Source organism: Lycium barbarum, chromosome 7 (genome assembly GCF_019175385.1).
Source record: "Lycium barbarum isolate Lr01 chromosome 7, ASM1917538v2, whole genome shotgun sequence".
In the NCBI taxonomy this organism is placed as follows: domain Eukaryota; kingdom Viridiplantae; phylum Streptophyta; class Magnoliopsida; order Solanales; family Solanaceae; genus Lycium; species Lycium barbarum.
Genome location: NC_083343.1, coordinates 14,797,236 through 14,810,332, shown reverse-complemented (window position 1 = coordinate 14,810,332; position 13,097 = coordinate 14,797,236). Strand labels below are relative to the sequence as shown.

At 35.2% G+C, this 13,097-nt stretch overlaps 1 protein-coding gene and 1 long non-coding RNA gene across 2 annotated transcripts; both read right to left on the bottom strand.

Annotated features, from left to right (window-relative positions):
• Window positions 1-1,217: 1,217 nt before the first annotated feature.
• LOC132602164 (uncharacterized) lies at window positions 1,218-6,255 on the bottom strand. Its single transcript, XR_009567632.1, has 4 exons — window positions 6,128-6,255; window positions 4,787-4,849; window positions 4,188-4,335; window positions 1,218-1,581 (listed from the first exon to the last, which is right to left on the bottom strand). It is a non-coding gene; the product is annotated as an uncharacterized LOC132602164 (long non-coding RNA).
• A 3,185-nt stretch (window positions 6,256-9,440) lies between these two features.
• On the bottom strand, window positions 9,441-10,739 carry LOC132601310 (uncharacterized). Its single transcript, XM_060314410.1, has 2 exons — window positions 9,642-10,739; window positions 9,441-9,509 (listed from the first exon to the last, which is right to left on the bottom strand). The coding sequence occupies exons 1-2, from the start codon at window positions 10,737-10,739 to the stop codon at window positions 9,441-9,443; spliced, it is 1,167 nt and encodes a 388-aa protein (XP_060170393.1).
• Window positions 10,740-13,097: the final 2,358 nt, after the last annotated feature.

The window sequence follows — 13,097 nt, the reverse complement described above, 5'->3', positions numbered from 1 at the left end:
TTACTTACCCTTAACGTATTGAATATGGCTCACTAATACCTTTTGGTCTATAAATGCCCTTAACCTTTTATTTGGGCTCAAATATACCGCTCAAACTAACAGAACATGAGATGGTAAAATTTGGGACTTTTAAATAATTTCATAGGATTTTGAGACCAAATAAAAGGTTAAAGGCAGTTATAAACCAAAAGGTTAACAAAGGGTATGTGAGTCATATTCAATACGTTAAGGGTATTTTTGTCCCTTTTTCTGTTATAATTATCATAAGTAATCTAATGTTGGAAAATGAATTGGAAATAATTAAAGTATTAATAATAAGGGTAAAATAGGTAGAAAATGAACAATTATTTTTAGTATAGAGGACAAATAAAAATGGACAGAAGGAGTAATTGTTTGTATCTAAATTTAAAAAGATTTATTTCATTTTTAACGGACTAAAAAAGGAATAGGTCACATAAACGGGAAATCCAGTTTTGTGATACATTACAAAAATGTTATTTTAGTTTTATGACCATTTTCAAAGAGATTAATAAAGAGACGTTCTTCTATTAAAGTTGTAAGTGATCATACGAGATTACACTACTAAAAAAATTGGATTTTCCGACCTAAAAAAAAGGGCAATTCCGACTTCATGAGGTCGGTTTTGGGCAAAAACCGACCTCAAAACTGACCTCAAAATTAGGTCGGAAAAGAGTGGGTCGGTAATATTTTTTTAGTCGGCTATTAATTATATAAATTACCGACCTCGTGAGGTCGGTAAATTATATTAATAATATAATGATATTAGTTTACCGACCTCCTGAGGTCGGTAAGTTATATGATATATATATATATATATATATATATATATATATATTGTTTTAGATTTCTGTCATCCTGAGATCGGTATTTCTCAATTTTTGCAAAATATTTGTCGAAACCCGACCTCATGAGGTCGGTAATTTGCTATATGTTGGATAATTTTGCAGAAAACCGACCTCATGAGGTCGGTAATTTGCAATTTCTGGGAAAAGTTTCCAGAAAACCGACCTCATGAGGTCGGTAATTAACAGTTTCTGGGTAAATTTTGCCCATAACCGACCTCATGAGGTCAGTATTTTGCAAAACAAATTGTAGCACCTAGCTGTTATTCCAGCTGCCTCCCTGTCAAGATGAAAATAATTTTACTTTCAACTAAAACGAACCCAAATAGCTGCCAACAATACACCAAACTACTATAAATACATAAAACAATAAGCTACTATTACAACACATATATTACAACCACCAAAACATCAAATTCAATTCGAAATTACTTCAAAGTTGAATAAAAACGTCAATCAAACATTCACAAGAGACATTAATTAAGCTACTTCAACCTTCGCAAACATCAAAACAACATTAAACTACTTCAACATTTGTAAACATGCACAAAACATTAAACTAGTCTACACTAAGGGGATCATGAGGCAATGGAGTGCCGCGTGGTGGAAGACATGGCGACGGGCTTCTATTTATAATCGCAAGGTTTTCTGGTGGTCTTCGGGGAACCGTTGTCTCGTTAGCCTTCTTTGTTTTCTTACCCCTCTTTTCACCTGCCATCTATACAATAATATATGTAAGTATCGCAAATATAAATTAATAGAAAAGGGACAGTAATCAAGGGCCAAGAACAAGCTATGTAGTATGATAAAAGGGGAAAGGGTCATGGATACTATCACAATAGAGGAAGAAAACCAGCAGACATGGAGTAATGTTGGCAGGAGCACTGGTGGCAGACAGGCTAGTCATAATTCATGTAAAAGAATAGGTCGTGGCAGCCTCTGCATAGGTAGATTAATGTAGGGAAGGACAAATAAGGATAAGGCCAATGCATGTGATCAGTTACCATAGCCAAACACAGATTGCAATACATCACAAAACTCAGAAAAAAAGGGGACTGATCATGAGGTCATAAACTAGCAGAGATAATCTGCACACAGAGCAGTCCAAATTCCAAACACATATCAAAGCACTATCCTATCCTCATGTCAAGGTACAGACTGTGGTATGCACATATGGTCAAGCATGAGTCAAGTTAGAGTAACATAAGTATGGTCTGAAATAGGAAAGCTATGACATGGTTTCAGAGGGACAAGATTGAAAAGTAGTGGTTAAAGGAGAAATAGGTACAACATCAAGCAAAGCCAAGTAGTGTACAAATAGGCACAAGGTCAAATAGTTTTTTTCAGGAAAAAGAGAGCAGAAGAAAGAAAACAATCATAGTGACTGAATTCATGAGCATATGAGGGATCAAAGCATTTTTTTTAAAAAAAGGGAACATGATGTTGTGTATAGGCAGATAGAAAGCATGGCAAAACATTTCTTTTTAAAAAAAACAGTATCATTCTTGTATGGTGTTGAGTCCAGATCAGAGCAAAATGGGGGTGCAAACAGGAGATGCCATAACAGTCAGCTCACATGAAGGCATACATAAGAGTGTACCACATCTAAATGTCATATGGGGGGGGGGGGGGGGGGGGAGAGAAGAAAAAGGGTTGTACTCAGCCATGAATTGGCCAAAACAAGCAATGTACCATCTTCAAATAGTATGAGACAGTTAATTAGTATGCAAATTGGTCAAAAAGAGATTAAGCTTAGCAGAACCTTGTGTAGGTGATTTAAGCACGATGCAAGTCAAGGATCTTCAAAGAAGGGCAAGTTACTTAGATGAGATTAAGCAGGAAGGGCAAGTTACTTAGATGAGATTAAGCAGGCATAACAAGCAAAGTTAGATGTGCAAGGACAGGGAAGATCACATAAGCCACATAAAGAGAAGCATAGGCATGTACAAGTCCAAGGCTACACTGTTACTTGATGAGAACAGAATCAGGCATGACATGGTGGGGTTCAATAAAAGAAAAGTGATTCATGTCATATTGAAAACATAGATAAAATGAATTAGTCATAAATCAAGAGGCATGCTGGATGCACAGGGCTAAATGGGCACAGAGGATGGCACAAACAATGTACAGACATCTTGGATACACATAGACATGAGGGAGAGGAAAAAAGAAAAGGAATAAGAGCTTGTTGGATGGCTGAGGGTAAATACAGGATAAGGATATCCACACAGCACACACACATGTCCCTCAGAGAAAGCTTATCAATAAAAGGAAATTACACACATGGGCAGTAGTATACACATAAGACATCAGTGATCATCTTTCAAATATACACACCAATGCAAGCAGGCCTAGGGGAGAGAACTGAAACAATCAGGAATTTAGACAATATGGATAATTGCAACTGTTTTCAACAGAGACCCAAGTCACCAGTTGCCCTATACCACATTACATAAATCATATAGAGCGCCATTTCAGTCTCATAAGTTCCCTTTGGCTAAAATGGATCCTAGAATGACAAACTGTTTAAAAGATGCCATTTCGGTCCAATAGTTATTATAACCTCTGTAGTATTGAAGAGGTTATGATTCTATTGCCTTATTGTAGGACTCCAATAAAATTTACACCAACGGGACATTTCTTTGCTGAAAAATATGAACCCCCCCCCCCCCCCCTCTTTTTTTGGGTAAAGGTAACTATGAAAACCCCCTTTAATGCTTACATTTCACCAAACAAAGATAAGATTAGAATAGAAAAGCAAGATTTCAATTCCAAGTATTACTTGATGGTCAGATATCATTAAAAATAAGAAAGGTCCCAAAGAAGATATTTTCGGAAAAGAGAATGGGCCCTAGACAAGTAAGGTGTCCTACTCCAACAGATATTATTCTTGGAACACCTTCAACTTTCCATCCTCTTAATCAAAAGAAAAACACAATCTAGTAGACTTTAAGCGAAGTGGTTTAAACTTTTCCACCTTTTTTTTTCCTCATTACTCAGTGAGTCACCTTCCGAAAGACCCTCGGCTCAATAAAAAGCATAAAAAGAGGTCAGATAATGCTAAGAAATTCAAAGCGATAACACAGATAAAATAGGATAATCAAAGTACAAGAAATAACAGATAATAGCAGAAATCAGAGCACAAGAAATTATACTGCGATAATGCAACTACTAATAAGGAAGGATAACGAGACTATCTACTAAGCCTTCTACCCTAATCTGGGTCCTCCAAACTCAAAAGATAGTAGACAGTAAGAAAAACTTGTTCACCTCAAGAACCAACAAATAAGTGAAATTTAGAGTAGTAAACATACTAGAACTCACCTTTCGTTACCGCTACCAAAGTTCCAGTGGCACAAGCCTACTGAAGATGCAGAAAGAACACTTCTAACAACGACACCAAGTGTAGGATCAGCAAAAAGGGAACACACAGTATGAACATGATTTCCTGTTAACCTAGTCAAAGATTCCACTGGAACAGTAGTTTGACGCCGATCAAAGTGCAAAACCATGCCATTTTGCAAACACGAAATTAAAAATATGACACATTAGTCAAGAGAAAAAAGAAGAAGAGAGATAGTAACTGTTTTCTTTTCGATAAATAAAAATGGCGTTGCTAGACTTGAAAGAGAGACTAACTAATTCAAACAAATAAATGTTCCGACAATACCAACTTGGTTGTCACTTCAGATTTTATGGTGGTCCACTTGACAAATTTTCCGAGCTAACTTACGTATATATTCACTCATTTTTTGAACATCAGATACTTATAAACTACATAAAAAGACTACAAGTTGTAATTTTCTGCCATGTCAAAATAATGAGAGAATAGATTCAGAATTATTAGTCGAAGATTATTTTGTTGGACTCGCAAAAAACAAAAAGTGGAACCATTTTCCAACAGATGGATTATGTGTTAGGACCTGTAATCCAGCATATATGCTATGCGACATGGTGAGATCCCACGAACATGACCAAGGAACAACCTGCACATTCCGAATAGATTAAAAAAAAGGAAGAATCAAATTAACTTTGGCCAATGGCATTAGAAGTCTAGAACAAAAGTGATACTCTATCCATTAGCATCAAACCCATCCTATAACAGAATTAGAAAAATAACAATAGTAACAAAAGGATTATTATCAGGAAGTACACTACTGAGAGTGTAACAGTCGATGATGCAGTAATTGAATCTAGACAATCATAGAAGCAAGGCATTCGGAGGCATGTTATAAAGGCAGTGCTTTTTGCAGCTCCGGAGATGCATCTTTTACCTTGTAAATCTGTTAGAAATTCCATCTCTTTTTTTGAATATCCAAAAGAACCACCTCAATATTTTAAAAAGAGCATTCCTTTTAAAGTTTTAAACATGGAATTGTCTTTGATGATTTATGAAATTCCCCACAGGCTCTTAAAACTTCTTTCAATTACTTTGACAACTTACAGAGATTTAAATATAACTAAAAGCAGCCTTGGACTTGACAAACTCCTAACCTGCCAATGAGACTTGGGAAATTATGCAGAAATGTTTTACTATTTTTTTGATAAAAATAGAAATTTCTTCCTATTTTTCCAAGTAAACTGTCGGTGCCCCATCAACATCTAGATGACAGGGAGAAAATGCAACCTCGCCATCCAGACAAATTATGAAGCAGGCAGGAAATATATAACTTTGAAAAATTCAACAGTCTTTAGTATTACAATCAACAACAAAGATCAGATGGAAAAAAAAAAACAGAAACTACAACAGAAATAAGACAAGCAATAATCAGTACTTTGCACATAATTTTCTACTGCAAAACAATATGACTGAGATTTGTGTTCTATGTATTAGGAGGGTAGGGTAGAACAAAAGCTAATTGCTATTTTAAAGAAAATTGCATTTTGTCAAGTCTCAAGTTGTCATTAAAAGTAGCACTTCCTAAGATTGGCTTCTGATGCTGATAGTGAAGGTCCACCCAAATCTAGTAGTCGCTTTGTAAATTTAACTGTGAAAATAAGGGACCTATGAGGCCTTACCAGTTACCATAAAGTGTGTACAGAGTACAGAATAATTACTCCACAAGAACTCCAATCGACAAACATTCAAATAGAAGGTTTCTCATCCAGAGAGCTTATCAACTAAAATAAAATATCTAATACATTACCGAACAACTCTGCGAGCCTAAAGAGAAGAAATAGTCTTCAAAATTACAAAAATGGCATTCATCCAAAATTGTATTAAGAAAAGCGTACAGAAAGAAAGAGGGGGTATGTGAGATTACCATCATTTGATGATAACTGGCAACGGCAGCGGCGGTTCTGGGAGTGGACGACGATGACGGTGACTCGCACTGTTGGTGACGTCGATGGTGTATAGGTTTAGAGAGAGAGAGGGATCTGAAAAACGTGAGAGGGAAAGAGAGAGAAATGAGAAGGGTTTAATTGGAGTTAGTTTTAATTTTATTTGGCTAATAACCGACCTCACGAGGTCGGTATATTTAATTATTTTATTTTTAATTTAAAAGAATACCGACCTCATGAGGTCGGTTTATCAAAAATTATTTTTAAATTATTTTTAATAAACCGACCTCGTGAGGTCAATATTCATTTAAATTAAAAAAAATTATAATATTTATCGTTAATTAAATTTCCGACCTAGTGAGGTCGGTACATTATTTTTTAAAATTTTGATACAATATTACCGACCTCATGAGGTCGGTTTATTTAAAAAAAAAAATGAAAAATAAATATTACAATTTTACCGACCTCATGAGGTCGGTTTTTTTCCGACCTCAACTGAGGTCGGTTTTTTGAGGTCTGGAAATCCAGTTTTTTTAGTAGTGTTATTTCCTCACAAAAACTGGAATTGAGTAGTATTATTTAACTAGGTAACTTGGCCGCGCTTCGCGCGGTTGAAAATCAATGTCTTTAAGTTTAATAAATATATAGAGGAAAATCAATGTCTTTAAGTTTACTAAATATATAGAGTTTAATTCCTCACATTTAGTTTATTGAAATATGTGTTTGCACCAAGGGGCGAAAATTTTGTAACATAAATGGATATGCGAAAAAACATAATGACAGTAAATTTACTGGTAGATAATACATATGGAGAATAAAGGGGAATGGGAGGATATCACAAATTTGTTTGTCTCGATCCTCTGTCCAAAAGGTATCCAATTGATTAATAAACAAAGATAATCAAAATCGCAAACTAATTGGTAGTCATAAGCATAGAGGCAAACATGTTATAGTTAATTAAAAATTACATGCTAATTATAAATTAAAGGCATAATAGATGCATACTAGAACAATTATAACTAATTGGGGTCATTTTTATTGCAGTGAACGGGCATCTGACAGGAGGTCCCAAACAAATACATCAGCACGTCCTATCATTCTTTGTCAGATCGAGTACTCCTTTATATAATATGAATTTCAATCGCTGTCGTTCCTTTCTCAAATACTCAATTCACATTTGTTCAAGTTTTGCATACATCACCTCTATTGATACGTTTAATCATTTCATCCATTGTAGTAATCCTGTATAAGTATTTGACAAATTCAAAGAAAGTCGATATTTGAACAAAAGATAATTTATTCAGGTGCAATAGTAATGAACATTATATTTAACAACCAACCTGGATCAAACACTCTGACAGATGATGACTGTGTAGCTTTATGGAGTGTACTGTATGCAGTTGTTGTCCAGTGTTTTGTAGTATTTAAACATCTTTTCCTCTACGTTGATTGTGCTGTATTTAATTCGCAGCAATAATGAGGCAATATTTGGATGTTTGAAATGATGTTATTTTTGGAAGTGAAACAACTGTTATTTAGTTGTTTTGGTAATAGAGTTATTGGTATGGTGGGGTGAAATCGTTAAGGATGGTGTAATTAATTAAAAGTTATCTAAAAATAAGTAAGGTCAATTTCGTAGCAATAATAATTTCGTAGCAATAATGAGCAAATATTTGAATGTTTAAGAGCCTTGATGAGTAAGATAAGTGTCATGATTTGAATTAATAGTATGAGGAAGATTAGTGGTTTGCCTTGTTATTATTTATTCTGAAACTTCCGTTATTCATTTGTGACGCTAATAGAGTGAATGGAAGGTGTAGAGAAATTGTTATGGATGGCGTAATAAATTGAAAAGTTAACCATAAATATCACTAACGGCAAATGTTACCTGATTCCATCATTGTTGGTTTTGAATTATAATATTTGTTTATATTTTACCCCTTTTAACAAAGTGGGAAGTGATGTAACGTATTTGTGCAGTAACTTGGGATGTTTAAACATACAGGTGTATGGGTTAATTGTAATTTATAAAATCATAAGAATCGATATTACCATATTGTTTAGGTAAGTCGACACGAGTTTAAGGTGATTCCTCTTCTTGTATGATCTACCCGAAAGCCTTTTTCCGTTTTTTAAGAGCTGGTTTTTTGCGGTGTTCATTAGAAGCTAGCTCATTAATCTCGCGCTATGCTTTTCCGTACATTGAATATTAAAAATAACAATTAAAAGTTATTTTTTTGAATAACTAAAAGTTGTTACAAAATACAAACATTAATGTGATTAATTCTTGGAGAGTTTCTTTTCGTAGGTTTGCTACTCGGTAATTCATCTAACCAAATCTATAGTCATGGATCAATCAGTAGCTTTCAGGCGTTTTATGATGTTATAATTGCCAGATAGATTGAGTCCGGAGCATATACCGATTTGATTTAACTGAGCATTGTCATCTGATATGCAACCTCCGAAATATGTATTGTTGGATTATTTGGTTGTTCCGGTTCCTTCTCAATATAACACATTTCATATGATGGCAAAACTTGCATGTCATGTCCATATTTGCCTTGGAACCTTGGAATAGCATTATTCGTAATCAATCTCCATGGCCTTCTTTTCAGTTGGTACTGTCGTTTCTTTTGTTTTCTTTTTCTTTTGCAAAAGCCACCTTGTGGTGGCGGGGGGTTTGGCAAAGACCCCTACCATGTATATTTAAATTTGAAAAGTGAATACATCAAGTCAGGGGAACATGTCACCTAACCCCCACAAAATTAGGTTGTGAAATGGGCATTCCCAAGTCACTGTAATCTACTGGTATATACCTATTACATGTTTTGGTGTCCTTAATGTGTGCATCTCCATTGAGATGAGTAGTTAAGCAGACAAAACATTCAGCAGTAGGTACGTGAGCCAAACCATAAAAGCAACGTCATAACTTGTTTTTTGCTTGCATTTTCCCGGAGCACCTAAAAGGGGGACGTCCTCTTCTTCCTTCTTCCTCCTGGGAGCTCTTATTCTCTTCGCACATGTTTGCATTTTTACTTGTGCCTGAACAATGATAATTACAAATATCACAAAAGAATCAAACTACATAAAAGAATGACTTTTTTCCCTGTTGCCTATTTATTTATAGTATATGATACGTTGGAAACTTTTAAAAATATAAAGGAACAATAATATATAAGATCATTATTGATGTAGTAAAAGATCATTAAGTACCATGGATATGTAACATGTTCTTGAGAAAATTTATAGTTTTAGCTATATGACAAAACACATTTACCTCCTAAATATCATTTTTCATTCGTTAGAGAGCATTTCAGAGATTTCTTTGTGCTTCAGCGACACCGTCATTCTTCTATTATATACCTACATATACAAAAACACAGCAATGTTGGATGAGCATAATGAGTTAGGATTTGTTAGATTATATAATACTACAGGGATAAAAGAAGAAATACCTTCTGTGTGTTGAGCTGGCGGACATATATTTTGGAATACTTCTTTGTAGACAATATTTTTAATAAACATAGTGTCTTCTATGTCGTCATCAACATTCAGTATAGTCAATCCTTGTCTTGTTGTTACTCGGGATATAGCTACATATAACTGGCCATGGGTGAATACTTGTTTCGGAAGATACAATCCGACATGGTTAAGGGATTGTCCTTGACTTTTATTAATTGTCATGGCGAAACATGGAGCTAAAGGAAGTTGCCGTCTCTTAAGCTTAAATGGCCACTTTGAATCATTAGGAGACATAATGATTCTTGGAATTGTTACTCTTGAGCCAATGTTCTTTCCCGAAATGATATTTGCGCTAACAGACCAATTACCAAGATGTGTGACAATCAATCTTGTTCCGTTGCATAGGCCTTCACTTTGGTTTAGATTTCTGAGAAGCATAACTCGAGTGCCTACTTTTAAGTGTATGTCATGATTAAGGATTCCCGGAAATCTTAAGCTATTCAAAAATTCAGTTGGGTACAACAGATCTTCATCATTAGTGTTCACACTTGCTTTACACACATTGTTCGAGCTAAAATATGTTCTTCCTTCACCTGGTATCATTTGCATAATTGTGGCATTCAACTCATGCACCATTTCGTTTTTTGGCGTTAGTATTGCTCTTTCTTTCAAATATGTTGGGTCATTGTACTTCTGCAAGAGTGATGGGTAAACTGCTTCGACAATTGATCCGATTGGATCGCTGGATGATGCGATGCATATATCGGGAGGTAATTTAATAAGCTCATTGTCAGTATCATCATGAAAGGATCCATCTCCAATTTGTAACAACCAATTGTCGAAATTTGCAATTTCAGCTGCCTCAGAATTAGTTACTCTTTCACTGCGAAGTCGCATATTATGCTTCAATTCGTATATTCTTAAAAATGGCCACAAGTATGAGGAGTTTAGCGATGCATCAACAATATCAGCTCGTCTACCCTTTGGAATTACTGGTACTATTTGACGAAAATCACCACCAAATACGACTCTAAGACCTCCAAACGGTTTGTCAGAGCTGTTTTCGTATTTCACTCGGAGGATATCTCTCAGAGTCCTGTCTAAGGCTTCAAAACAAAATTTATTTGCCATTAGCACTTCATCCCAAATGATTAAAGAAGTTTTTAAGAGTAGTTCAGCTAACTGGCTGCCTTGTCTTATTTCACAAGTTGATTAAGCACTGATGTCCAAAGGAATATGAAACCGTGAATGAGCAGTCCTGCCATTTGGTAATAATAAAGCTGCTATTCCCGAAGTAGCAATTGGGAGAACTATTTTTGATTGTGATCTCAGATTGGAAATTAATGTATTCCATAGAAATGTCTTTCCGGTTCCACCATGTCCATTTATAAAAAATAAACGGCCTTCTTCTTTTTCAACTGATGTTAGAATTGCTTCATACGCCGACTTTTGGCAATCATTTAAGAGGGAAAATGATTTATCATGCACTTTATTTAAAGCTCCTTTGTCATAATCTAGCTCCTCATTGATTAAACGATTCCCTATCTCATTCATTAAAGCAGAATCTGGAAGTGGCAACCCATCTATGTCTTTTAAACTTTTTCCCATCTTTCGTAGGATGCTTTCAATCTCAAATAATGTGTATGCTTCAACTTGTTTTTTAGTTAGCTGTAATTCTTTCAATTGAAATCTCTTCCGTTGTAATGACATTATATCTTCTGATACAATTTCATAGTTGGTCCTCTAGAATTTTTATGAATCAGATACTTGACAGTGAATTAGTATCGTCACAAAGAGATTTCTCAGCTCGTTTCTTGATGCCCAGCACACAGCTTCAGCCAAGCAGTCATTCCACTCTTTATCGTCCTCCAATAATCCTAATGCGTAGCATACCTCCTTATATGTTTTGTGCGGTACTCCATTTATTGTTCTGATGCTTTCAAAGGAAGTGCTTCCTTTGACAAAATTAAGCAGCATTCTCATGTAAAACCGTTCTCCACTTGCAGGATGTGCAAAGTAAATCCTTCCAACTGCCCTCCCATTTTGCCTTCTTTTCCATTTTTTTATTGCCTTCTTTTCCATTTTTTCGGTGTTGCATCCCACACCCAGCATGTAGGAAAATCTCAATATGTCAGCTCTCGCGCATCTTCAATTTTTTTTGTTTGCCTCGAACCATTCCGTGAATTTTGTTTTCTCTATATCGGGCTTGCTAAGTACGTTTTTAGCTCGCCTTTCTTCTTTGAATACTATGGTGTTTTCTCCCTATAAATGGAATGGCAGACGCTCAACTACTGGCTCTCTGTGATGTATGTCAAATGCAAAGATCCTCCAGCAAGCTTCTGTAGCTGATATGTATCTGCAGTCTAGATATCTTTTGATCTCATCACGTTCTGCACCAGTATCGGTACATTCTATAGTCGCAGTTGCTCTATCAGAACCTTTATTGACATATTTGAATAGGTACTTCAGCGACCATGAGTAATTGCATAATTCAACATTTATATGTGCATCATATTTGACAATCAAATTCCTGTTGTATGGAACGACATATCTGTTGTCTAAGAGAGCATTGTTTTTCTTGACTTGAGTACCTGTGTTCCTTCTCCTATAAACAGGGAATCCATCTGCATCAAAAGTTGTTTGATTGCTGAATTTCTTCGAAAAATGATTGGTGCACTTTCCTTGCTTCATACATGGCCATTGGGGATTGAGTTCTCCACAAGGTCCGTGCATCATGCAGTTCTTGACAGCATTATAACCGTCCGGATCAACTTCCATATCAGGTATTTCAGCTGCTATTATTGTGTCGATATGATCGATGGAGGGACTTTTTAATGTGGGATGGAGGAAGAGCAGTATATGTGCATGAGGCAGTCCTCTTTTCTGGAACTCTATCGTACATAAACCTATAGAATTAATGGTATAGTATTGGTTAGGATGCAGGATATGTAACATCAATGAAATATTGAAGCTAAACTTTTTATGCATCATAGTGGAGATAGAAGAGTTAAATTTCATGTATATAACAAAAAAGATTAAGTCAGCACACACGCACACACACACACACATATATATATATGAGCTTAGATGGCCAATTACTTTTTGTTATTAAATTTTCTTTTAAGAAAAAAGAAAAAGATTTCTTAAGAAAATACCTCTGTATGGCTTCCATTCATATTTATCTTTTTTCTCCTTTTTTTGACTTTTCTCTCTCTCTCTCTCTCTCTCTCTCTCTTTTGGTTTTCCCTACTAATTTTATGTATCTTTGTAATAACATTAAATGACACAATAATTAATACCCCCACTTTCCCTTTAATTTTTCCAAAACCTCCAAATTTTAATTACTAGCACTTCTTAGTGGACAACAATAGTTTTCATTTTAATTAAGGGATAATCGTGCTCTTTCCAATTGGAAGATCAAAAGCCTCAACAGTTTCCCTTTTTCCCATCTTCTTTCATTGTGAATTAAATATCATTGGTCTGTTAAAT

Excerpts from the sequence above, each read along its gene's own strand:
- LOC132601310 (XM_060314410.1), bottom strand. The coding sequence starts at position 10,739 with ATGGCAAATAAATTTTGTTTTGAAGCCTTAGACAGGACTCTGAGAGAT. Across the intron at positions 9,510-9,641 it reads AAAATATTGTCTACAAAGAA|GTATATAATAGAAGAATGAC; the intron begins GTATTCCAAAAT and ends TTGTATATGTAG.